This window comes from Crinia signifera, unplaced genomic scaffold, assembly GCF_055691185.1.
Source record: "Crinia signifera unplaced genomic scaffold, ASM5569118v1 HAP2_SCAFFOLD_89, whole genome shotgun sequence".
NCBI lineage: Eukaryota > Metazoa > Chordata > Amphibia > Anura > Myobatrachidae > Crinia > Crinia signifera.
Window position 1 is genome coordinate 346,245 of NW_028142806.1, and position 26,878 is coordinate 373,122.

At 48.1% G+C, this 26,878-nt stretch overlaps 1 protein-coding gene and 2 long non-coding RNA genes across 3 annotated transcripts in view; 2 read left to right on the forward strand and 1 right to left on the reverse strand.

Annotated features, from left to right (window-relative positions):
* Positions 1-14,561, reverse strand: part of LOC146056762 (phosphatidylinositol N-acetylglucosaminyltransferase subunit P-like) — a 210,598-nt gene extending 196,037 nt beyond the window's left edge. Inside the window, exon 1 of the mRNA XM_083168437.1 lies at positions 14,335-14,561. Within this exon, the coding sequence (XP_083024563.1) occupies positions 14,335-14,498 (164 nt within the window). The 5' untranslated portion in view covers positions 14,499-14,561. The remainder of the gene's footprint in view (positions 1-14,334) is intronic.
* On the forward strand, positions 3,385-5,450 carry LOC146056770 (uncharacterized). The gene is made up of 3 exons (XR_014469403.1): positions 3,385-3,450; positions 4,263-4,362; positions 5,375-5,450. It is a non-coding gene; the product is annotated as an uncharacterized LOC146056770 (long non-coding RNA).
* A 2,835-nt stretch (positions 14,562-17,396) lies between the features above and the next one.
* Positions 17,397-25,673, forward strand: LOC146056771 (uncharacterized). Its single transcript, XR_014469404.1, has 4 exons — positions 17,397-18,846; positions 19,725-19,794; positions 23,680-23,750; positions 24,883-25,673. It is a non-coding gene; the product is annotated as an uncharacterized LOC146056771 (long non-coding RNA).
* The last annotated feature ends 1,205 nt before the right edge of the window (positions 25,674-26,878 follow it).

Below are 26,878 nucleotides of genomic sequence, written 5' to 3' on the forward strand. Positions count from 1 at the left end.
CCCCCACCACCGCTGGCCGCCGCTGCCCGCCCCCACCACCGCCGCCGCTGCCCGCCCCCACTACTCCTCACCGCCCTGCAGCTCCCCGGGTTTTTTTTTACATGGGATAAATCGCATGCGATTTATCCCATGTAAAAAATGGCACATCAAGTGCCAAATTGTATGTGAGCCTCCCGGGGAGCTGCCGGGCGGCTCGCAGGTAAATTGGGTCCGACTTGTCCCTAGGACAAGTCGGCCTAATGTATGGGGGCCTTTAGATTATTCCCTGTTTTTGATTCATTGTTGCTTATAGAAGCAAAATCGAATCGAAATGGAATGGTTGTTAAGATGCTTTCAACCTGCGTTCGATTCGTTGCGCGCTCAAGGTTTCGCTATATCGAAAAGAAAAATAGACTGTGCAGGCAAGGAAATGTCGAATGCGATCCAGTAAATCGAATGTGTACACTGTGCCTTGAATGTAAATTGAATTCGATATATCGCAATCGATATGGAATGCAAGTACAGATCTAATGCTAAATTGAATGGAAAGATCTAATGCAAATCGAATCACACATTGAATCTAAAGCAAATCAAAGCGTGTGTACACACCAATAGATAGAGAGATAGGTACATAGATAGACAGACAGACAGACAAAAATATGTTAAATTTGCCACCAGCTTGTTTTGTTTTTTTATTTGTATATATCATGCTATGCTAACTGGCATAGCGCTCAGCACCAGTCCAATAAAGGACATACGTTGCTATGGGAGATAGCTTCCCTGGTGGATTTATCCATGCAGTAGAGTAGGAGAGAGACTTTAGCTGGTGCTGTCGCTACTGGTGTAAATCCACTTTAATCAGATATTTTCATACAGATCAATAACCTCTGTTTCATCTTGCAAAAAATACAAAGAATTGTTACAGTGTAGAGAGATCAGTATTACCGGTGTACACACACAGGCTGAGGCTTTCTTGTCTCTTTACACCGGGACACTCATGGATTACACAGGTTCTGGGGATGGCTGACTTCAAATTTACATTTCCCCGTTCCATGAGTGTCCCGGATTAAAGGCATGGTGTGGTAAGTAATATATATTACTATTGTAAAGCGCAACGGAATCTGCTGCGCTATATAAGAAACTGTAAATAAATAAATAAATAAATAAAAAAAATATATATATATATATATCAAAAGATGGGGGGTTGTGACCTTTTCTGCGCTATAGGGTTAGCTGCACCTCTAACTACCTCGTTGTTAGTAGAGGTAAGAAATGAGTATAGAAAAAGGAAAAGTGTAGAGGTGCGCTAGTATAGGTTTCACCCAAATTTCATACACAATGGTGGAACAATATAAAATCATTTATTTTGTACAATAGTATAAAAACAATAAGTTCTCACACAAAAGATCATATCATAATAGGTACAATATTTGATACCACTTTTAACAAGTGTGTTTCCTGAAAAGACCCTACGCGTTTCGTCAGGTGGGTTAGGTGTATCTAGTCACACTCTGATTGACTAGACACACCTAACCCACCTGCAGAATTTTTATTCAGTGAAGTCATCAATCGGACTCTTTCTATCTACCCCCCAAGCTGAGGACACTCAGATAGCGAACACCCCTTCAAGGGGACTGATTCTCTTTGGTCCATCCGGGACGAAACGCGTAGGGTCTTTTCAGGAAACACACTTGTTAAAAGTGGTATCAAATATTGTACCTATTATGATATGATCTTTTGTGTGAGAACTTATTGTTTTTATACTATTGTACAAAATAAATAATTTTATATTGTTCCACCATTGTGTATGAAATTTGGGTGAAACCGATACTAGCGCACCTCTACACTTTTCCTTTTTCCATAGATATATATATATATATATATATATATATATATATATACATACATACATACTGTTCATGTTGCATCTAGTAGAAGTGACGGCTACCATACGTAATTCCCATTTACTGCAGTTTAGTTTTTTCTGAATGCATTTATTTCACTACAACTGCCACGAATAGATATCATTGTAACATTGTCAGATGCGACGGAGCAATGGCACTTACCAGCCTCTGCTGCGCCTCCGAATCTCTGCCTCCAGACGGCGGCACCCAGGGTCTCCAGAGACTGGGGTTGCTGGTAAACAGAAGGAATGGCAATGATCAGAAATCTGCACAAATCATATTATTACCCTTTAACACTAAGTGGTATTTATCAAACTTGGAAAGAGATAAAACTGTGAGAGATAAAGTACCAGCCAATCAGCTCTGGACATTTTTAAAAAAAAAAACAACTGTAAAATATGAGGTAGAAGTTCAGACCCATAGTAAAAATGATCAAATAAACATTTATATTAATATTTACACCTTCTTTTCTTATTGCCACAATACGCGATGATAAGACATTATGGGGGGGATTCAACTAGCTGCGGGACAAATGAAATGTCACATGACGTTAGCGCCCTTTTTGGCGATCTGTGGCCAGAATTAAGGTCACTTTACACTGACTTTTATTACCAAAGGAGAGAGAAAGCCAGGGGGAGGGGGTGATTCGGCCGTCGCGTCGGACCTGCTGCACATTTGGCTCCATGTGGTGCCTAGTGGAGGCGTCGGCCCTGGCTAGGGAACACTGAGATAGGATGCGCAAAATTACTGCTTGCCCTGGCAAAAACCCGGGTTTTTGCAGCAGTGAGAACGGGGTATAAATGAAAAAATGCCGTAAAAACCCCATTATTGGGTTTTGCACTGCATTAAGTAGACTATGGGCTTCTTAACGCGATCCAGCGCCGACACCATCTCTTGCGATAAGAGCTGCCCATTGCTATACTAATCGCATATGTTAGAGCATATGCATTTAGTATCATTGGCATAGGCGACATCCCTGTGTGTGAAAAATGACAGGAGCTGATTGGCTGGAACTTCCACTTTATCTCTCTCCAAGGATTAGAGAGTAGCGGCTAGACTCCATGTCTGGCTGCTACTCTCCGCCTTGTGCCCCACATAAGATTTTACCTGATTCGCTCTTTGCAGAGTTCTGTTTGTGTAAAACTCTTTCCCAAATGTAAATGGAAAATGTTTCTGTAAGGGTATGCTGTCAAGATGTCGGCATTATCAATGTCAACAGCAGGTCAACGGTGATGATCTGGAAAAAAAAAAATATTAACATGGCTAAAAATATCACCATCAATGTTGACACCTGCAAAATGTCAACACTGACAGAATTATGACCGCAGCAGTGTCGACATTTCCCCGGGGGGTTAGCAGCAGTGTTACATTACAGTTTTTCATTACAGACAGAAATTCTAAAGTCAACATGCTAAAAATGTTGACACATTCATTGTGGGCATTACAACTATATTGATGTGTATTAGGACGGCACGTGTTCTAAATCTGTGCTTTATTCCTAGGAGAGGATCCATCTGCTGCTACTGTATGACGGCGAATTCCCTGGTCGGGGCTCACTCAGGTCTGTGTAAGTGGACATTTTTGTCTTCTTTTTACCCATAAACAAGTCCTTCTTGTCCCTATCTATCGCCACTTCATCTCTCTCCAAGCTTCGGTAACTCTCCCCCAAAGACCTCACCTACAAGCTCATTGTTTATCTAGTGCAGAGATGAATGTGCAGCATCAGGCTCCTGTCAATGTGAAGAAGCCGCCACTTCAGCCAGAGCAGCCCACATCTCCAAGACCCTTGGCGTGTTGAATTTGGTGGTCCAGCCCACAAAGCCACGCCCCTCCCAGCAAGCCTTACCCTGCATCGGGTGTCATTCGGGTATATGATGCCACCGCTTTATTAATACCTTAGTGATTATACCATCTCTGCACTAGCATGGATATTCTTAAAACCTGGACTGTCATACCCCTTTTACACTAGCAAGCCGGGTCACACCCAGCATTTTGTACCAGGCTTGCAAGCACTTTCACATTAACCATCCGACCAGGCATAAAGCTGGGCGTGTGATGTCATCAGGAGGCGGTGCTGGGTGATGACAGCATCTCCCAGCGGCACCTTTACAGTGTAGTGAATGGGACCCAGGTCGCGTCGACCTGTTTACACAAGCGGCCCAGGTCCAACCCTGGTAGTTACCAGGGTTGGAGTTCCGGGTCAATCAACCCGGGATTTTGCGTTGCCACTAGCAAAAAAAACACCCCCGTGCTAGTGGCAAAAGGGTATTAGATTGCCACGAGGACCGCATTTGGAAACCACTGCAATAGGTTATAGAATATGTGCTACTTGTGTTCTCAGCCGTGAGCCATGACACATCTTCTTCTGTTCCATACCAGGCTGTCTGAGGTCACAGGATGGTAGAGAACTCCCCGTCCCCGCTGCCAGAGAGAGCCATATATGGATTTGTCCTCTACGTGGCGTCTCAGTGTGGATTTAGTGAGTATTGGTGACATGGGAACTATACTAATGACCAATCGGGGCTATGGGATCCGGAATGTCATTCAGGCTGCGTCATCTCTGCACGCTGCAATCAGACGCAAGAGGGAAACATTACGGGGGGGGGGGGGGGGTCTATACAAACTGTCATCGATTTAACTTATATTACACTCTTACACTTTGCTCTTCCGATTGGTTTTATCCAACCAAGCGCAGTTACTGAAGAGCAATTAAAGTGATACCGAAGATAATGCCGCCTTGCTGAACACCCGCCCCATCGCTCTGGAAGTCCATACTTGCTTTCAGATGCCCACTATCCACCCAATTGGTGGTGGGCATGTAACGTCAGCCATCCGCTTAGAGCTGGCATCCCCACGCCTGTGTTCGCAGGGGAATGCTCAGCGGTTTTATGTGGATGCCCATATAATACTCGGTGTTCCACAGCCGCCGCCGCCCCCCAGCCCTCTCTTCCTGGGAGTGAGCAGGAGAGTTGGGTCGGGAGGGAGTTTGCCCGTGTGCTGAGGAGTTATCGGTTATCTCCACATTATACCAAGAAGTCTGCTGCATAGCCGCTTTTGAGACTCATCTTGGTCTGGGAAAGCAAGGTCTGAACATAGGGGACCCAGTAGGTGAGAAGCGTGTTCTTTGCAGCCACAGCGGCACTGGCTAGGAACCGCTTGACCCCACAGCCCAAGTGGATAGGAGAGTTAGAGGAACGTGGGGTGGAATGTGATGCTGAACGAACTCTGACATTTCTGTTTAAAGGGCTGTGATTGGCATCTTGGACCGATAGCTTTACAATGGTAATAGGAATAAATGTAACCCAGGCTGGTTCTGCCTTTCTGCTGCTGGTCATTATATGGTCAAAGCCGCTAAAAAATCTCCCCCATTGTGGGAAATACCAGAGGGACTAATATCTTGGTGGACCCAATTCATGGCTCTAGTCTCCTATGTCCTTTGACTGGTCCAGGGCTACTTGTGTCCTTCATGCCTCTCTCTTGTTGTCTTCCAGTCCTATATCTGACGTGGGCTTTCATTCCTGAGTCGTGGTTACATTTGTTAGGACTGACTTACTGGCCCCAGAAGTAAGTACTGTACACGTATGTAGTTATGAGGCAGACAATACAGTATATATATATATGTGGTCAACATGCAGTAAGTCAACATGCTTAAAAGGCCAATAGACAAAGTGTTTAATTCGAAATTGTGTAGACCTTCTGACTCCGTCAACTTTTTGTACCTATCCACCCTTTCCACTGTCTACATTTCTCTTTCAATGGTCCTGGTGACACAGCTCAACATTGGTATGTAGGAGGGTCCACAGGAGCCAGGCACCTATCCTAAAGCTTTTGGAGGGTAGGCTCCTCCCTTCTGCATCCCAGACTCTTCAGTTCGTGTTAGGTGCCCACTGGAGTGGGTGCTATTCTAAAGGGCTGCGGGAGCAGCGGAAGGATTAGTGTTAGTTAGGGTTTTTTATTATTTTATTAACTTTTACACTAGTTAGGTAGGCACAGTGTGAGGATTCTCATTAGTGAATCCTCACACTGCTTGCGCAGCAGGAGCTGACAGAAGCGCGTCCTGTCAGCTCGCTGTGCACAAGGGAGACGCTGTCTGGCCTCCCTGTGCAGCGCTTACAGCTTCTTTTAAGAAGCTGCCTGGGCTCCGGAGCGCTCTGAAACCGGCTTCACGCTAGGTGGGGATCATAGGGGACAGGCGCTCTGTGATGGCGGCGGCCATTTTCTGCGGAGCTTACACACTGAGCTCCTAGATGAGAGGACAGCAGTGTGTTACAGGCATGTTCCAAGTGGTCCCCAGTGGAGGGGGAGATACTGGAACTAGGAGATCCTGCAATGGGAGCGGCTGTCTGGGGGTGGTTGGCGCCAAAAGTCACGGACCCCGCAGCAGCAGGGACTTGGTCTCTTCCCTCACTCTGTTTTTGGCGCCATTCGGAACGCTTGCAGCGGAGCTGAGCTGGCTAACAGATCCTGACAGAGTGATTGGATTTCCTTGGCATCGTTTTCCCCATTCTGAAGACTACAGACAGCTAAGTGACTGAGTACATTGGCTCTGTGATAAACGCCTGTACATTTTGCGCTGTGACTGTGTTATTTGTGAACATCATGTCTGTGCATCAGTCTGTGGTTTTGGGGGAGGGAGCCCCAGATACATTGAGCGCTTGCAGTGTTTGTGCACTGAAATTTGTCCCTGAGCAGATGACCAAAGGGGGCTTGTGTAATTCTTGCGCTGCTGTGAAACCCATGGGGAGTGAGCCCCAGAGGGTAGAGCAATTGGAACCCGCGTGGGCCAGTGCCCTGGGCAGGTCTGTAAATGCTTTAGTGCAATTGCTGGACAGACAGAGTAATGTCTTGGTAGATTCTCAGAGACCTATGTCATCATCTCAGCTGTCCTCTGGCACCTTGCCTCTGACCCAGGCAGATCCTGGTTTTCTACAGGTCATGCAGGATACTGCTAAGGGGATTAACAGGTTTAGTGAATTGCTAGACAAGATTGATGTTGATACTGTGGGGACCCCTAAAAGGTCTTATTCAGTGCCTTTAGTGGTTGATGATGAGGATGGAGCATATGCAGACATTCCCTGGGAGCAGGGTGATGATTTTGAGGATTCCTCAGCCGCAGGGGTGGAGGATTTGATCACTGCTGTTAAACAGGCTTTGAATTTGTCTGTGGAAGATAAAACTCCTGCAAGAGGTGTGTTTAAACGGCAGCGTAAGGAAGCTGTTACCTTCCCGGCAGATGAAGGTTTACAGGATTTATTGGAAGGAGCGTGGAAAATGCCCGATAAAAGGCTGCAAATGCCAAAGAGATTCCTCAGTTTATACCCCATGCCTGAGGCTCATGCAGATCTCTGGGAGAAAGTTCCAGTGGTAGATGCTTCTGTGGCACGTTTGTCAAAAGCCACTGTGCTACCAGTGCAAGGGGGAGCAGCTTTTAAGGACCCCGTAGACAAAAAGCTGGAGGGTAACCTCAAGGCAATATTTGAAGGGGTGGGATACACCCTACGCCCTCTGATTGCTTCAGCCTGGGTCTCTAAGGCCATGATTGTGTGGGCAAGTGATTTGTGCACTATTTTACATGCTGACCCTTGTGTGTTATTGCTTGCGGAGAAGCTTAAAGCAACTGGATGTATGTACTGGAGGCTGAGGAGGAAGCTCTCAAAATGGCTGCCAGAGTTTCCACAGTGTCTGTAAATGCCAGGAGAGTGCTCTGGCTTAAGGCTTGGGAGGCAGATAATGAGTCTAAGAAGGCCTTAGAGGCATTAGCTTTTAACCCCTTCACGACATATGACGTATATATACGTCATATGTCCGTTGCAGGGAAATCAAGCCAGCTCACGGAGTGAGCTGGCTTGAAAGAGAGCAGGTAATGGCTGTATATTACAGCCAGGTCCCTGCTCTCACGGCCACGAGCGGCGAGTTCGCCGTTCGTGGCCGTTTAACCCTTTAAGCACCGCGGGCAAAGCGCCCGCAGTGCTTAAATAGCTGATCGGAGGGGGGGCGCCCCCCTCCGGCGCCGATCGGGGCCCCCCGCAGCGAGATCGGAGGGTGCCGATCGGTTGCCATGGTAGCCAGGGGTCTAATGTAGACCCCTGTGCTGGCCGTGTATGCATACCTACTACATCCTGCCTCAGGCAGGATGTAATAGGAAGTGCATAAAATCACTACGTTCAGCCATAGAGCTCTATGGCTGAACCTAGTACAGGCGATCGCGCCCCCTAGTGGTCAAGTACACTAGGGGGCCTTGTAGTAAAAGTAAAAAAAAAAAAAAATAAAGTTTAAAAATAAAAAAAAAAAAAAAAAATATTAAAAGTTCAAATCACCCCCCTTTCCCCATTTCCCAAATAAAAATAAATAAAAAATAAAAAAAATAAACATATTTGGTATCGCCGCGTTCCTAAAAGTCCGATCTATTAAAATATAACATTAGTTATCCCGCACGGTTAAAGGCGTAAACGGAAAATAATCCCCAACGCCAAAACTACGTTTTTTGGTCGCATCGCGTACCCAAAAAAAAATAACTAAAAGAGATCAGAAAGTCGCCCATATCCCATAATGGTATTAATTAAAAAGTACACTTCAGCCCGCAAAAAATGAGCCCTCACCCAGGTCCGTAGGTGGAAAAATAAAAAAGTTATAAGCCGCAGAACATGGCGACGCAACGCAAATTAGAAAAACCGTAAAAGTTGCGATTTTTTTTTTAGTGGTAAAACATAACGAAAACTATATAAGTTTGGTATCGCCAGAATCGTAACGACCCATAGAATAAAGATAACCCATCATTTTAAACGAACTATGAACTCCCAAAAAACCGTAACCAGCGCAAAATTGTGCAATGGCGGTTTTTTTTTTTTTTTACCCCACATTGAATTATTTCCTGATTCCCCAGAATATTATACGGTATAGTAAATGGTACCATTACAAAGTACAACTTGTCCCGCAAAAAAAAAGCCCTCATGTGTCTATATAGCTGGAAAATTAAAAAAGTTACGCTTATTTGAACGCAAGGAGGAAAAAAAAAAAAAAAATTACCTTAAAAGGCAATGTCGTGAAGGGGTTAAAGGAAATTTTAACATAATACCACCAGTAAATATAGATGAATATAGAAACTCAGAGAGAAACCTAGATACCAGGAAAGTGAGGAGGCATACCTAACTTCTACCTTCCCCTCTCCAGCCCTCTCTACCCCGAAAGTATAAATACAAATGTATAGAGCTGACTATATATGTCAAGCAAACTTGACTGTCGAGATTTGTAATTTTTTTTTTTTTTCTTTTTGATGTTGTTACTGTTGTTGTTTGTGGATAGGTTGTGTATTGTCTTGTATCAAATGTTTACAGGGAAATGTATACCCCTGTCGTATGTACTAATGTCTTAAAACGGAAACAATAAAAAATATGTTAAAAAAAAAAAGGAAAGCTGTTATTTGGTTCAGAACTGGAGGAGATTATCAAGCAGGCCACAGGTGGCAAAAGTACCTTTCTGCCAGCTCCTGCAGCCAAGCAGACATCAAGGTTTTCTGCTTTCAGGCTGTCCTTTTGGCCCTCCCCTAGAGGAGGTGCGTCCTTTCGAGGGCAGTCTTTTAGGGGAAAGTTTCAGTCCTCCAGGGGCAAGGCCTCAAAGTCTAAATTTGGTTCCTTTAATAAGAAACCAAACACAAAAGGAGAGGACAAACCCTCCGCATGACTACCAAGGGTTTTGCCCGGCGGTGGTCAAGGTGGGGGGACGTCTGACAGGGTTCAGAGACGCATGGGCATTGTTAGACCGGGATCCTTGGGTGTTAAAAATTGTATCCCAGGGTTACAGAATTCCCTTCAAGGGTCTTCCGCCGAGAAGATTCATTCCCACACCACTACCAAAGGAGGCTCGGCTCCGTACGGCTCTTTTGGGAGCGGCTCACTCTCTCTTAGAGAAGGGCGTGGTAGTCCCGGTCCCCAGAGCGGAGTGAAAAAAAAGGCTTTTATTCCACCCTGTTTTTCGTGCCCAAACCAGATGGGTCTTTCAGGCCGATCCTAAACTTAAAGTCATTGAATGTCCATTTGTGGGTAGACCATTTCAAAATGGAGTCTCTACGGTCGGTGCTGCTAAGCCTGGACCAGGGAGAATTTTTGGCGTCCATGGATGTCCAGGACGCATACCTTCATGTTCCCATCCACCCAGAACATCAGGCTCTATTGAGGTTTGCAATAGGAGACCTGCATTTGCAATTCCAGGCGTTGCCCTTCGGTCTGGCCACAGCGCCAAGGGTATTCACCAAAATAATGTCAGTAATGGCGGCAGCGCTTCGACTGAGGGGAATCACGGTGATTCCATATTTGGACGACCTGCTGTTCAAAGCAGAGTCAGCAGAAAAGTTGAAGAGTCACTTGGCAGAAGCCATCGGGTTTTTGCAAGCTCACGGCTGGCTTTTAAATTTACAAAAGTCTCAGTTGGTGCCGTCACAGAGACTCCAATTCTTGGGAGTCGTGCTGGATACCCACCTACATCGGGTATTTCTACCAGAGGCAAAGGCCAGGGATCTGGCTGCCTTGGTACAGGAGATCCTCGGGTCTCGGAGCACATCAGTATGGAGGTGCCTCAAACTGCTGGGGAAGATGGTGGCGTCTTTCGAGACGTTACAGTTCGCCAGGTTCCACTCTCGTGTGTTCCAGTGGAACATTCTGACAGCCTGGTCAGGAAATACTCAGACCATGAAGTCAGAACAAATGGTGTTGTCTCCAGAAACTCGATCTTCCCTGAAATGGTGGACGGAGGTGGATTCCCTTCAGTGGTGCCGGTCCCTGCAGTCCTGGAGCTGGCTGGTAGTCACTACAGATGCCAGCCTCAGGGGCTGGGGGGCAGTGGTCTTGGACCTGCGTCTGCAGGGCTTGTGGACTTCGGAGGAGTCTACCTTACCGATCAACATCTTGGAACTGAGAGCTGTGTGGAAGGTGATTTCTCTGGCGGGAGAAAGATTGCAAGGGCTCCCTTTAAGGATTCAGACCGACAACGCCACAGCTGTGGCATATCTGAATCACCAGGGAGGCACACGCAGCAAACTGGCTATGTGGGAGGTGTCCCGGATTTTCAGCTGGGCGGAACAGAATGTTCCAGCGTTATCAGCGATATTCATACCAGGAGTGGAGAATATAGAGGCCGACTTCCTGAGCAGGGAGGAGCTGATGGAAGGAGAATGGAGCCTGAACCCACAAGTATTTTATCAGATTACACTGAAATGGGGAACTCCGGAGGTGGACCTGATGGCATCCAGGTTCAACCATCAGGTACCCAGGTTCTATGCCAGGACGAGGGATCCACTGGCAGAAGCGGTGGATGCTATGACCATACCCTGGGAGGGGAATCTTCTTTATGTTTTTCCGCCAGTCCCAATGCTGGCAAGAGTTCTGAAAAAGATACGGGCCCAAGCAATCCCGGTGATTTTAGTGGCCCCAGATTGGCCAAAGAGGTCCTGGTACTCGAGGCTTCAGAGATTGTCTGTGGACTCGTGGCATCTACCTCTGAGGTCAGACCTCCTAAACCAAGGACCGTTCAACCATCTGGATTCAGCTCGGTTAAATTTGAAGGCTTGGTTGTTGAAACCGCCATCTTGAAGAACAAAGGGTTCTCAGAGGCTGTGGTTAACACTATGATTAAAGCTAGAAAATCAGTGTCTTCTGCAAATTATTATAGGGTCTGGAAGACCTATATTCGATGGTGTGAGAGGCAGAAATCTCATACATCGCGATTTAGATTGGCTAAATTGTTGGAGTTTTTGCAGGATGGCTTTTCCTCTGGGTTAAGCCTTCAGTCACTCAAAGTGCAGATCTCGGCCTTGTCAATTTATTTCCAAAAAAGGATAGCATTGTTACCGGAAGTACAGACCTTCCTACAGGGGGTTTCTCGATTGAAACCTCCCTACAAACAACCAGTAGCACCATGGGATTTATCTCTGGTTCTGGAGTGCCTTCAAAAGGCGCCTTTTGAGCCGTTAAGTTCGGCTGACCTTAAATTCCTTACATGGAAACTGGTATTTCTGTTGGCAGTGGCATCAGCAAAAAGAGTATCGGAGTTGGGAGCATTGTCCTGCAAGTCTCCCTTCCTTATAATTCATGATGATAGGGCTGTCCTTCGGACAGTACCCCAATTTTTACCAAAAGTAGTCTCTGCTTTTCATTTAAATCAGGAGATAGTTCTGCCTGTATTTCAACCCCCAGAGGGTTCAAGGAAAAGGGACAAATTGAGGAATTTGGATGTTGTGCGTGCCTTGCGCATTTATGTGGACAGAGTAAAGAGTGTCAGGAAGACTGATACCTTGTTGGTTTTGTATGATGTATACAAAATTGGTTGGCCTGCTTCTAAACAGACCATCGCTAGGTGGTTGCGCTCGGTAATTGCTTTTGCATATACTAAAGTTGGTAGGCCTGTGCCGGCCAGGATTAATGCGCATACCACCAGGTCAGTCGTCACCTCTTGGGCGGTTCGACATGGGGCAACAGCTGAGCAGGTTTGCAGGGCTGCCACTTGGTCATCTGTTCATACTTTTGCCAAATTCGATAGGTTCCATGAGTTTGCGTCGGTGGACGCATCATTCGGGCGAACAGTGATGAGAGCTGCAGACCTGAGCGTACCCACCCAAAGGGCCGGCTCTGGAACGTCCCAATGTTGAGCTGTGTCACCAGGACCATTGAAAGAGAAAAAGGGATTTTTGGAAGAACTTACCGTTCAAATCCCTTTCTCTGATATGGTCCTGGTGACACAGCGATCCCTCCCTTACGCTCAGTAAGTATGCCAGGTTCATGATGTTTCATGTTATATATGGTTGAGAAGTTAATTTTGATATTGTGCATATAATATGTGCAGGCGTTTGTACTGAGTTAATGTATTCCAGTGGCTTTGAAAGATTGAACTGAAGAGTCTGGGATGCAGAAGGGAGGAGCCTACCCTCCAAAAGCTTTAGGATAGGTGCCTGGCTCCTGCGGACCCTCCTACATCCCAATGTTGAGCTGTGTCACCAGGACCATATCAGAGATAGGGATTCGAACGGTAAGTTCTTACAAAAATCCCTTTTTTACATGTCAACCTTTTGACAATGTCGGCCGAATGCATGTCCACCATATGTGGTCGACCTAATAATTGTCTATATAATTGCTGTAGGTCTTCCATACCACACACGTATAATGCAGGGTTGCCTACTTTTGAAAAATCATTTCAGGGAGAAAAGTAAAAGCCAGGGGGCGGGCCTTGCATCACTTGGGGGAGGGGCTAGCATTGCCAGGTGGCGGGTCTTGCATCGCCAGAGGGGGTTGGCGGCGTCATTGCCATTATCTAGCGCATGCGCAATTCACATTGCGGAAGCAAATCGGCACTTGTGGGAGAAAGGGGTTCTATTACGTGAGTCCTTGAGATGTCCCAGGATTCTCATGGACATTCCAGGAGAGTTAGCAACCCTGGTATAGAGTGTGCCTGGGCACATTATGTGGGTGTATAGAGTGAGCAGGCCCTAACCAATTTGATGCCCTAGGCAAGATTTTAGCTTGTGCCCCCCAGCACCGCCACTAGTTCTGCCTCTGACCCAGCACCTATCAGCCAGTAAAACATAACACCCCTCACCCATAGCATTCCAAATACAGAGCCGCAAGTAGACATTTTGGTGTCCTGTGCCAGCAGGAAAATTGGCACCCCCTATATTTTTAATGGTCACACAATAGTACCCCACATCTACCACACTGTTCACAATGTTCCAAGAAATTTAGGGTATTCCGACATTATGCTGACAGTGACCAAAATTTTGATATATATGGGGCGATGTAGTATAATCAGTGACCTATGATCCTTATTACCAAAGTGAAGCAGGAAGCTACACCTTCAAGATTAATGGAATGAGTGGAGTATAATATGGGGGCATAGATGGACAGACAGACAAATGGGAGGGTGCACTGATGGACAGAAGGGAGGGTGCATAGACTGACAGACAGGAGGGGTAGGAGACATAGACAGACAGATAAAAAGACAGAGCATTATATGGGGGTGTAGACAGAGAGAAGAAGGGCACATATAGACAGATGGCAAGGGGCACATATGGACAGACATGGCCCGGAACCTCTAACTACAGTATATGTGTGCAGCTGCTATGAGGCGGGAGTCCCAAAATAAATCTCACTACACCCTCTAAAAATATATATTTGTATTTTTAATGACTGAGTGATGAGTTGATGGTGAATTGTGAGGGGAAAGGAAGGGATACAGTCAGCACAGGGAATGGTAAGTTGTGGGTGGCACAGGGAGGGGTGAGGTGGGCACAGAAAGCTAATGGTGGCACAAGGAAGGCTAAGTGAGCTATGAGGAGTAGGGGTATCTGTCAGGTGGAAGAAAGGATGCCCATCACTGAGAACAATCAACCCCCCCCCCCCCCCCAGAATGAGGGGACACACCCTGGTGCCCCATCATGGACAGCAGCATCACCCCAGGCACTACTGACCACTGTGCATGTTGCAGCTCCGGCGCTATGGGAGAGCTGAGTCCACCTCCAAGCAGAACATCACTAGCTTCGCCTCGAGCTGCATACCAACTCCTCCCACTTGATATCAGGGCCCGGGTGGCACGGCAGCTGCCGGAAGTTTCCCCATCCTCCTTGCACAGCATCAGCAACTGCCAGGATTGAGAGACCTGCTGGGGGAGGGGGCGGAGCTACACAAGAGAGAGACAGCCTGTAGTGCTCAGGTAATGCTGACGACTTTCTCTCCATTGCTGCGGCTGCTTGCTGGGATTTCAGTTAATGTGAATTTTCTTGTCAGGCAGCCGCAGGGGTGAGCCGACCTGGTGGGGGTTTGGAAACGGCACAGCAGTCAAAGTGCCGGTATGACATACCTCCCCATCTATTACCTCCTCTGCAGACTGAAAAACTACTCGATCTCCTCCAAGGTGCAGCTAATCAGGGGTTTCCCCAGCCGCACCCCCTGCCGGCAGCATGGCAACAACCCACGGCATCTCCTCCATCCTGCGGCCACCCGGCAGCGGTCTCTCCCCGGTGCCAGTGAATAAATACGCGCAGTTCAACTTAGTCTGGCAGCGGTGACGGCGCCGACGCGCATGCGCAGTACACTTCGCGGAGGCGAAGCAGAAGCTGCGGGAGAAAGGGGGCCTCTTCCGGGAGTCCGTGAGATGTCCCAGAATTCCGGGAGTCTCACGGACATTCCGGGAGAGTCGGCAACCATGATACCACGACTCAGGAATGAAAGCCCACGTCAGATATAGGACTGGAAGACAACAAGAGAGAGGCATGAAGGACACAAGTAGCCCTGGACCAGTCATAGGACATAGTGTGGCAATCCACTCTGAGTGCCCCTGTGCCCTCAAAAAGGTTTAATGGCAGCCAATGCTGCTATTAGGAAAAACTGCAGCTTCATAGACACTGCAGGGATGTGAGGGGTTAACAGACCCAGCTCACATCCACGTGCAGAGAACCTGACACCCCCCTGATTAGCTGGCTGAGGGAGCGTGAGGAGGAACTGAAACTGAAACTGATGAGAGGGAGAAGTCTGCAGCAGCGTTAGAGAGAAGGGACTCACGTGCTGCCAGAGAGGAGAAGCTGTGTAGTGTGTGTCCAGTAGGCAGAGCTGGGCAGCGTGAAGTGCAGCAGCCAGGAGAGTTTAAGAGAGGTGCTGCAGCACACAGCCACAGCCCCACAGCAGTGATTGATAGCTGGTTCCCTGGCTAGAAGGGGAAGAGAGAGAGAGAGAGAGAGGCACCATTGGAGCATCAAAGCAGTGCAGTGACCCCACAGACCCTGGATGCTAGAGACAGCCTCAGGAGGAGAAGGGACAGCTGCTGAGAGGAAGCAATCGTTACTGGCTGGAGCCAGCATCAGCAGCAGTAATCACAGGTACCCAGTCTCCCTTGGCTGACCCACCCATGTGCCAACCTGCGTAGAACCTAGCTGGAGCCCAGCTCCAGGGACACCCCTAACCTAGCGTTCAGAGAGAAGGAGGCCCTTGAGAGACCAATTTACTTAAAGGCTTTGGCCAGAAGAAAAGTATTTCAGTAGCTTGTGCGGTATATCCAGCAAGGGGTTTCCCTAGGTAATGGGAACCCGCTTGTACCCTATTGAAGGGATTGTTAATTTGCTCTGCCATGCTTGTAGTCAGTGTGCACACTAAGTTAGGTCCTAATTTAAAGTGAGGATATACTTCGTCGTGGGACCGTTATCGATCTTAGGAACTGTGTGTTGGACCTGAGACTGTAATAATAGGGTGTGCAGCGCCACCTTGTGGACATTCTTTATTAATACCGTACAGTTATTTTTGTGATACCAGTTTTTGACATATTTCTCTTTATCTTTGTCTTTATTGCAATATCTTGCTCATTGTCATTAGTGTGCCTGTCATTTCATGTTAGATTGTCACCCATTCATACAGTCATTATTGTAAGTGCGATGTTTACGCAGTTATGTGAGGAAAGCGCAGCAGGATTGCACTACGTATTCCTTTAATAAATTTCAGTTGCTGCTAAATGAGTTAGCGTAGTCTTTTGTGGGTCCCTTGGGTTGTGCCGTTCCCTGCCACAGGTTCTCCAGAAGAAGCCGCAAAGAAGCCAGAAGTCGCCGCCATCACCAGCTCCAGCTCAAGGTACGCCATCTTGCACCACACCGTACAGGGGCACTGTCACAATAGGAGACTAGAGCCATGAATTGGGCCCACCAAGATATTAGTCCCTCTGGTATTTCCCACAATGGGGGAGATGTGTCAGCGGCTTTGACCATATAATGACCAGCAACAGAAACGCAGAACCAGCCTGGGTTACATTTATTCCTATTACCATTGTAAAGCTATCGGTCCAAGATGCCAATCACAACCCTTTAAACAAAAATGTCATAGTTCGTTCAGCATCACATTCCACCCCACGTTCCCCTAACTCTCCTATCCACTTGGGCTGTGGGCTCAAGCGGTTCGTAGCCAGTGCCGCTGTGGCTGCAAAGAACACGCTTCTCACCTACTGGGTCCCCTATGTTCAGACCTTGCTTTCCCAGACCAAGATGAGTCTCAAAAGCGGCTATGCAGCAGACTTCTTGGTATAATGTGGAGATAACCGATAACTCCTCAGCACACGGGCAAACTCCCTCCCGACCCAACTCTCCTGCTCACTCCCAGGAAGAGAGGGCTGGGGGGCGGCGGCTGGGGAACACCGAGTATTATATGGGCATCCACATAAAACCGCTGAGCATTCCCCTGCGAACACAGGCGTGGGGATGCCAGCTCTAAGCGGATGGCTGACGTTACATGCCCACCACCAATTGGGTGGATAGTGGGCATCTGAAAGCAAGTATGGACTTCCAGAGCGATGGGGCGGGTGTTCAGCAAGGCGGCATTATCTTCGGTATCACTTTAATTGCTCTTCGGTAACTGCGCTTGGTTGGATAAAACCAATCGGAAGAGCAAAGTGTAAGAGTGTAATATAAGTTAAATCGATGACAGTTTGTATAGACCCCCCCCCCCCCCCCCGTAATGTTTCCCTCTTGCGTCTGATTGCAGCGTGCAGAGATGACGCAGCCTGAATGACATTCCGGATCCCATAGCCCCGATTGGTCATTAGTATAGTTCTCATGTCACCAATACTCACTAAATCCACACTGAGACGCCACGTAGAGGACAAATCCATATATGGCTCTCTCTGGCAGCGGGGACGGGGAGTTCTCTACCATCCTGTGACCTCAGACAGCCTGGTATGGAACAGAAGAAGATGTGTCATGGCTCACGGCTGAGAACACAAGTAGCACATATTCTATAACCTATTGCAGTGGTTTCCAAATGCGGTCCTCGTGGCAATCTAATACCCTTTTGCCACTAGCACGGGGGTGTTTTTTTTGCTAGTGGCAACGCAAAATCCCGGGTTGATTGACCCGGAACTCCAACCCTGGTAACTACCAGGGTTGGACCTGGGCCGCTTGTGTAAACAGGTCGACGCGACCTGGGTCCCATTCACTACACTGTAAAGGTGCCGCTGGGAGATGCTGTCATCACCCAGCACCGCCTCCTGATGACATCACACGCCCAGCTTTATGCCTGGTCGGACGGTTAATGTGAAAGTGCTTGCAAGCCTGGTACAAAATGCTGGGTGTGACCCGGCTTGCTAGTGTAAAAGGGGTATGACAGTCCAGGTTTTAAGAATATCCATGCTAGTGCAGAGATGGTATAATCACTAAGGTATTAATAAAGCGGTGGCATCATATACCCGAATGACACCCGATGCAGGGTAAGGCTTGCTGGGAGGGGCGTGGCTTTGTGGGCTGGACCACCAAATCCAACACGCCAAGGGTCTTGGAGATGTGGGCTGCTCTGGCTGAAGTGGCGGCTTCTTCACATTGACAGGAGCCTGATGCTGCACATTCATCTCTGCACTAGATAAACAATGAGCTTGTAGGTGAGGTCTTTGGGGGAGAGTTACCGAAGCTTGGAGAGAGATGAAGTGGCGATAGATAGGGACAAGAAGGACTTGTTTATGGGTAAAAAGAAGACAAAAATGTCCACTTACACAGACCTGAGTGAGCCCCGACCAGGGAATTTGCCGTCATACAGTAGCAGCAGACGGATCCTCTCCTAGGAATAAAGCACAGATTTAGAACACGTGCCGTCCTAATACACATCAATATGGTTGTAATGCCCACATTGAATGTGTCAACATTTTTAGCATGTTGACACTAGAATTTCTGTCTGTAATGAAAAACTGTAATGTAACACTGCTGCTAACCCCCCGGGGAAATGTCGACACTGCTGCGGTCATAATTCTGTCAGTGTTGACATTTTGCAGGTGTCAACATTGATGGTGATATTTTTAACCATGTTAATATTTTTTTTTTTTTTACAGATCATCATCGTTGACCTGCTGTTGACATTGATAATGCCGACATCTTGACAGCATACCCTTACAGAAACATTTTCCATTTACATTTGGGAAAGAGTTTTACACAAACAGAACTCTGCAAAGAGCGAATCAGGTAAAATCTTATGTGGGGCACAAGGCGGAGAGTAGCAGCCAGACATGGAGTCTAGCCGCTACTCTCTAATCCTTGGAGAGAGATAAAGTGGAAGTTCCAGCCAATCAGCTCCTGTCATTTTTCACACACAGGGATGTCGCCTATGCCAATGATACTAAATGCATATGCTCTAACATATGCGATTAGTATAGCAATGGGCAGCTCTTATCGCAAGAGATGGTGTCGGCGCTGGATCGCGTTAAAAAGCCCATAGTCTACTTAATGCAGTGCAAAACCCAATAATGGGGTTTTTACGGCATTTTTTCATTTATACCCCGTTCTCACTGCTGCAAAAACCCGGGTTTTTGCCAGGGCAAGCAGTAATTTTGCGCATCCTATCTCAGTGTTCCCTAGCCAGGGCCGACGCCTCCACTAGGCACCACATGGAGCCAAATGTGCAGCAGGTCCGACGCGACGGCCGAATCACCCCCTCCCCCTGGCTTTCTCTCTCCTTTGGTAATAAAAGTCAGTGTAAAGTGACCTTAATTCTGGCCACAGATCGCCAAAAAGGGCGCTAACGTCATGTGACATTTCATTTGTCCCGCAGCTAGTTGAATCCCCCCCATAATGTCTTATCAACGCGTATTGTGGCAATAAGGAAAGAAGGTGTAAATATTAATATAAATGTTTATTTGATCATTTTTCCTATGGGTCTGAACTTCTACCTCATATTTTACAGTTGTTTTTTTTTTTTTTTTAAATGTCCAGAGCTGATTGGCTGGTACTTTATCTCTCACAGTTTTATCTCTTTCCAAGTTTGATAAATACCACTTAGTGTTAAAGGGTAATAATATGATTTGTGCAGATTTCTGATCATTGCCATTCCTTCTGTTTACCAGCAACCCCAGTCTCTGGAGACCCTGGGTGCCGCCGTCTGGAGGCAGAGATTCGGAGGCGCAGCAGAGGCTGGTAAGTGCCATTGCTCCGTCGCATCTGACAATGTTACAACGATATCTATTTGTGGCAGTTGTAGCGAAATAAATGCATTTATAAAAGACTAAACTGCAGTAAATGGGAATTACGTATGGTAGCCGTCACTTCTACTAGATGCAACATGTACAGTATGTATGTATGTATGTATATATATATATATATCTATGGAAAAAGGAAAAGTGTAGAGGTGCGCTAGTATCGGTTTCACCCAAATTTCATACACAATGGTGGAACAATATAAAATTATTTATTTTGTACAATTATATAAAAACAATAAGTTCTCACACAAAAGATCATATCATAATAGGTACAATATTTGATACCACTTTTAACAAGTGTGTTTCCTGAAAAGACCCTACGCGTTTCGTCCCGGATGGACCAAAGAGAATCAGTCCCATTGAAGGGGTGTTCGCTATCTGAGTGTCCTCAGCTTGGGGGGTAGATAGAAAGAGTCCGATTGATGACTTCACCGAATAAAAATTCTGCAGGTGGGTTAGGTGTGTCTAGTCAATCAGAGTGTGACTAGATACACCTAACCCACCTGACGAAACGCGTAGGGTCTTTTCAGGAAACACACTTGTTAAAAGTGGTATCAAATATTGTACCTATTATGATATGATCTTTTGTGTGAGAACTTATTGTTTTTATACTATTGTACAAAATAAATGATTTTATATTGTTCCACCATTGTGTATGAAATTTGGGTGAAACCTATACTAGCGCACCTCTACACTTTTCCTTTTTCTATACTCATTTCTTACCTCTACTAACAACGAGGTAGTTAGAGGTGCAGCTAACCCTATAGCGCAGAAAAGGTCACAACCCCCCATCTTTTGATATATATATATATTTTTTTTTTATTTATTTATTTACAGTTTCTTATATAGCGCAGCAGATTCCGTTGCGCTTTACAATAGTAATATATATTACTTACCACACCATGCCTTTAATCCGGGACACTCATGGAACGGGGAAATGTAAATTTGAAGTCAGCCATCCCCAGAACCTGTGTAATCCATGAGTGTCCCGGTGTAAAGAGACAGTATGGAAAGCCTCAGCCTGTGTGTGTACACCGGTGATACTGATCTCTCTACACTGTAACAATTCTTTGTATTTTTTGCAAGATGAAACAGAGGTTATTGATCTGTATGAAAATATCTGATTAAAGTGGATTTACACCAGTAGCGACAGCACCAGCTAAAGTCTCTCTCCATCTACTGCAGGGTTGCCGACCCTCCCGGAATTCCCGGGAGTCTCCCGAAAATCAGGTCCCCCTCCCGGCCCCCCGGAGGGGTGGGCAACCCTCCCGGAATCTGGGGGACCCCCCTGAACTCCCCGAATCGCGGCATGTAAATGCCGCAATCCGCGGGTCTCCGAGGAGGGGACGGAGCTAAAATGGCACAATCGCGTCATTTTAGCCCCGCCCCCTCCATGGATATCAGTCATTTCTACTATTTCCCGTAGTGGGGGCGGGGCTTAATGACGTCACTGTCAAGCCCCGCCCCCGATCGGGTAAGGAAAGTCTCCTCTCCGGGCTTCTCCCGGAGAGGAGCATTAAAAAGTCGGCAACCCTGATCTACTGCATGGATAAATCCACCAGGGAAGCTATCTCCCATAGCAACGTATGCATACCTCCCAACTTTTGGCCTGAAGAAATAGGGACACTCGCCGCGCGAGTGTCCGAAAAGGGGACGGGCGTATGCAAATGAGGACGCGGCTTATGCTAATTAGCCGCAACCTCATTTTCATACGAGAATAGACGCTGTGCGCATGCGTACAGCGTCTGTTCTACTAGATTGGGGGGTCTCCCAACTGCCACCCCCCGCAGCGGGACAATGCCTGCCGCGGGTGGGACAGCGGGACAGGACCCGAAAATCGGGACTGTCCCTCTAAAATCGTGACAGTTGGGAGGTATGCGTATGTCCTTTATTGGACTGGTGCTGAGCGCTATGCCAGTTAGCATAGCATGATATATACGAATAGAAAAACAAAACAAGCTGGTGGCAAATTTAACATATTTTTGTCTGTCTGTCTGTCTATGTACCTATCTCTCTATCTATTGGTGTGTACACACGCTTTGATTTGCTTTAGATTCAATGTGTGATTCGATTTGGCATTAGATCTTTCCATTCAATTTAGCATTAGATCTGTACTTGCATTCCATATCGATTTCGATATATCGAATTCAATTTACATTCAAGGCACAGTGTACACATTCGATTTACTGGATCGCATTCGACATTTCCTTGCCTGCACAGTCTATTTTTCTTTTCGATATAGCGAAACCGTGAGCGCGCAATGAAACGAATGCAGATTGAAAGCATCTTAACAACCATTCCATTTTGATTCGATTTTGCTTCTATAAGCAACAATGAATCAAAAACAGGGAATAATCTAAGCGTGTGTACAGGGCCGTTTTAAGAATATAATGGGCCCCTGGGCAAAATTATTTGAGGGCCCCCCTCCCCTCTCAAAATCCCCCTCCTTTCACAACCCCCCTCCCCTCACCTATGTGCAGCAGCAGCGGGTGGCGGGGATCCGGGCAGCGGTGGGTGGAAAGGTCCGTCCAGGAAGCGGCAACTCAGACCTTGATGTAGTGCTTTTTGCCGCCGTGCGGGAAGCGCTGCAGATTTTGGAAAGAATGGCTTTGCGCTGATTGGCTGAGCGTCCGGCCAATCAGCATATGGCCAGTCTTTTCAAAATCAGAACAGCAGCGCTTCCTGGCCGGCGGCAGACAGCACTACATCAAGGTCTCCGCTTCCTGGACGGACCCTGCCACACGCTGCTGCCCGGGTCCCCTGCACACGCCGCCCGCTGCCCGGGTCTCCTGCACACGCCGCCCGCTGCCCGGGTCCCCTGCACACTTCGCCCGCTGCCTGGGTCTCCTGCACACGCCTCCCGCTGCCCGGGTCCCCTGCACACTTCGCCCGCTGCCTGGGTCCCCTCCACCCGCCGCTGCCAGGATCCCCGCTACACACCGCCTGCCGCCTTTCCCTAGGACAGTGCCATCTTCTCCATTGTGGTGGGCCCCTACTATCCTCGGGCCCCTGGGCAACTGCCCATTAAGCCCAATGGGAAAGACGGCCCTGCGTGTGTACACAGATTATCATTTGTGATCTATCTATCTATCTATCTATCTATCTATCTATCTATCCTCTGTGTAATTCGCCCCCTGGAAGTGACCCTGCCGCTGATTACAGCTTGGATAAGGGATATCCCATTGTGTTAGTGAATGGAGATAGGACAAGCATTGCTTGTAGTGTGTATCCCACCCTGATATTACACAGAGAAAGGATGTGTAATTCACAGGCAGACAATAGGATTTCCCTATAGTGTCTGCAGCCAGGCCTCGGGGGCTGCTGTATTATGGGTACACAGCCACAGCCAGAGCAGGGATTACACCGGGTGTGGTACGACACACCGACCGGCGGGATTCTGCCAGTCATTTCTCCGATGTCGGAATCCCGACTGCACAGCGGGGGGAGCGCAATGAAGCCCCTTGCAGGCTCGCTGCGCTGGCCACACTGCGGGCATGGCGGCGAGCTGCGCTGGCCACCTATTTTATTCTCCCTCTATGGGGGTCGTGGACCCACACGAGGGAGCAGTCGGGATTCCAACGTCGGAGTAATGACTGTCGGAATCCTGACTGTAGGGGAGCCGTCTGGCAGCCATTACACCAAATCCCACCACCACAATAGAAGAATTTCTGTGCTAGATCAAAGTTAAGGCAGGTTGCAAAAGCCCTCTGGGGCATCCTGGGTCTTGTAGTTCCACAAAAGCAAGAGAGTGGCCATTTATGCTAGTCTGCTTGTGTTATTAGCTGAATATTTTTTTATTGTTTTTTTTTTTTTCTATTTACAGCGAGACCCCGCAGATAGTGATAAGTGCGCTGCCGGGACAAAGGGGGCGCTGGGATTTCAGCATCCAGTGCGGTAAGTTCTGAGTGTCCCACCTGGTGCACAGAGGGGGGATGCGGGTAGCACCGCCAGATACTGTATAAATGTAATATGTGAATGTGCAGAGCTGAATCAGGCCCTTGGTGTACGGAGGGGGAGATGGGAGCAGCGGTCGCGCCTAGCACCCCCAGATACTGTATAAATGTCATATATAAATGATTCGGGTTGGTTTGCAAAAGCAAACTCCTTTAATGGACAAAACCATTCTGCACTGCAGGTGGGGCAGATGTAACATGTGCAGAGAGAGAGTTAGATTTGGGTGGGATGTGTTCAAACTGATATCTATATTACAGTGTAGGAATAAAGCAGTCAGTATTTACCCTGCACAGAAACAAAATAACTCCCCCACATCTAACTCTCTCTGCACATTTTACATCTCCCCACCTGCAGTGCAGCAGAGATTTGTATATTAAAGAAGGAGTTTGCTTTTGCAAACCAACCTGAATCACCCCATTGGCCTGTGCCTATATTGCATTCTGGATATATCTTGGGCATCAGCGGCGTAACTATAGCACCGCAGCCCCCGCCACCGCGCGGGGGGGGGGTGCTGTGCATGTGGGGGCGCCGGGGGCTGCGGTGCTATAGATACCCCCCGCCCCCCAATCCCCCGCAGACTTACATTTTGTGGTGGTCCTCAGCAGAAGAAGAACGGAGCCGCCGGGACCAGCGCGATAGGTAAGGCTGCAGGGGATTGGGGGGGGGAGGTGGGTTTGCATGGGCGGCGGGGTGGCGGGGGATTGGGGGGGGGGGTTTGCATGGGCGGCGGGGGATTGGGGGTGCTTGGCGGGGTGGCGGCGGGGGGGGGCGCCCAAAACTTAGTTACGCCACTGTTGGGCATATAGATAATGAGTGCAGGTATGGACTCCTGCGGGTCCCACACCACACACCCTGCACTTGTTTCTTCAATACATAGACCCGTTAGCACATACATCCCAAAGTACTAGCCAATCAGCCCCTAACTGCCACATTACAGGCTGCATTTGAACAGGAGCTGATTGGCTAGTACTTTATCTCTCTGGGTCAGTAATGTAGATTTCATTGAAATTGAATTTACTGATGGAATTGATATATATTTTTAAATTGTTCTCTCTCTCTCTGCATTGAACAGGCTGTACATGCCCCAATCCAAGAAGGAGAAATATTTGCAGCAGATGGGGAAGACCGTTCTCGCCAGTTTCCCCGTACAAGCCACCATTGACTTCTATAACGACGATTCGGAATCTGAAGACGACGAGGACTACGATGAGATGGACTTCTGTAACTATTTCCGCCATTATCAAAGCGTTGAAGAAAAAGACACTGGAAACAACATGGAAGAGGATCCATCATATACGTCAGTTACTCAGGCAGACAGGCAGTGACGGAGGTTATGGGGAACTGCGCTGGAAGGATTGGGAAGACCTTCTGTTTTAAGAAGACATTTATGGCATCGGCACAAGATATTACCTACGTGACCTCTTTGACATGACATTAGCTACACCATTATCGCACCGAGGAACATCTCACATGACCCGCGGGTGCAGGAGTCCTGGATTACCACCCCTGAGTGCTTCCATATTCTTGAAAAATGCATTTTCTGACGCCTATCTGCAAGTGAAACGGTTCCATATGTCAGATTACAAACCAGATCGAGAGTTGTAGATCCGATTTAGGCCTGTTTTGCACGGCTGTGGATTCGCACAGCGCGTATGCGCAAGGCCATCCTGCGTTCCTAAGGTGATTGACAGGAAGTAGGCGTCTGGGGGTGGAAACCGGATATTTAGTGGGAGTGCTAAGAAAAGCTGGAAATAAAACGCTGCGAGCAGGGCGTAGCTTGTGTAAGGCAGCCCCCGCCACTGCTTGGGGGAGCGGGGGCTGCGTGGGCGCCGGCTCCCGCACGGAGAGGCAGGATCTCATTCCGGTGTGTACTCCCTCCCTGCTGCATCTGTAATACTGGAGGGAGGGACTGTGGCGTAACTATAGCACTATTGTTACGCCCCCAGCTCCCCCCAACCTTGTGGGTGCAGCGGGGTGCGGGCAGCAGGGTGCAGGCAGGGGGGGCCGTGCCGGTGTTCTTGCGGCGCTGTCTAAGTGTCAAGAAGCTGCGGTGAAAAGATTCCCTTCATCGCTGTGTACGGAGTTGGCGCCGTGTGACCGGGTCCCTGCAGTGCCTTGGAAATAAGAAGTCTGCCGGGCGGCGGCGCGGGAAGCGCTTCTGATTTCGAAAACACTGGCCGCACGCTGATTGGCTGAGATTCAGCCAATCAGCGTGCGGACATTGGTTTCAAAGTCAGAAGCCCTTCCCGCGCCGCCGCCCGGCAGACTTCTTATTTCCAAGACACTGCAGGGACCCGGTCACACGGCGCCAACTCCGTACACAGCGATGAAGGGAATCTTTTCACCGCAGCTTCTTGACAGCGCTGCAGGTACATCTGCGCCGCACGGGTCCCCCTGCCCGCTCCCTAGGGGGGTGTTTTAACTGGGGGGGGGGGGGGAGTAAAGGGGGCGCTAAATTTTTCCCGGCGGGGGGGCGCAATATTTATTGTTACGCCACTGGCTGCGAGTGTCTGGGAAACCGCTAGGCATGTTAGGGGAGGGTGTGTGACGTCAGCTCCAGGCTGGATATGTCTGTTACATCGCACCGCCGACTAAGTCCAGGGTTACACGGCGCCTGCGAAGACTTGTGCCCAGTGTAAAAATCATTCGACGGTGAGACTGTCACGATGGGATTTCGAAATACTCGCACAGCTGCGAAGAATGGATGAGTAGCCGTACACACCCATTGACATTGATTCGCAAGGTGGGATTTCACACTAGCAGGGCGCCATCTTCACTGAACTCTGGGCGTTCGAATTTGAGGCAGTGCGATGAGGTCTGAATCGGACCCAATGTGACAATAAACATATTTATGAAAGGAAAGCTCTACATGGAAGTAACGGAAACAAATATATATATTTTTGTCGCAGTACAACAACGCAAGACAGAAAAAGTGAAAATGATATTGAGCCTTGGATGGTCCATTTGCCTAAGTGCCGGCATGCCGAGTATCTAATGGCACCGTGCCACTCTTTCTTGCACTGTGTTCAGTGTGCTGAGAAGGTGCCAGCGCACAACCCCATCACCTA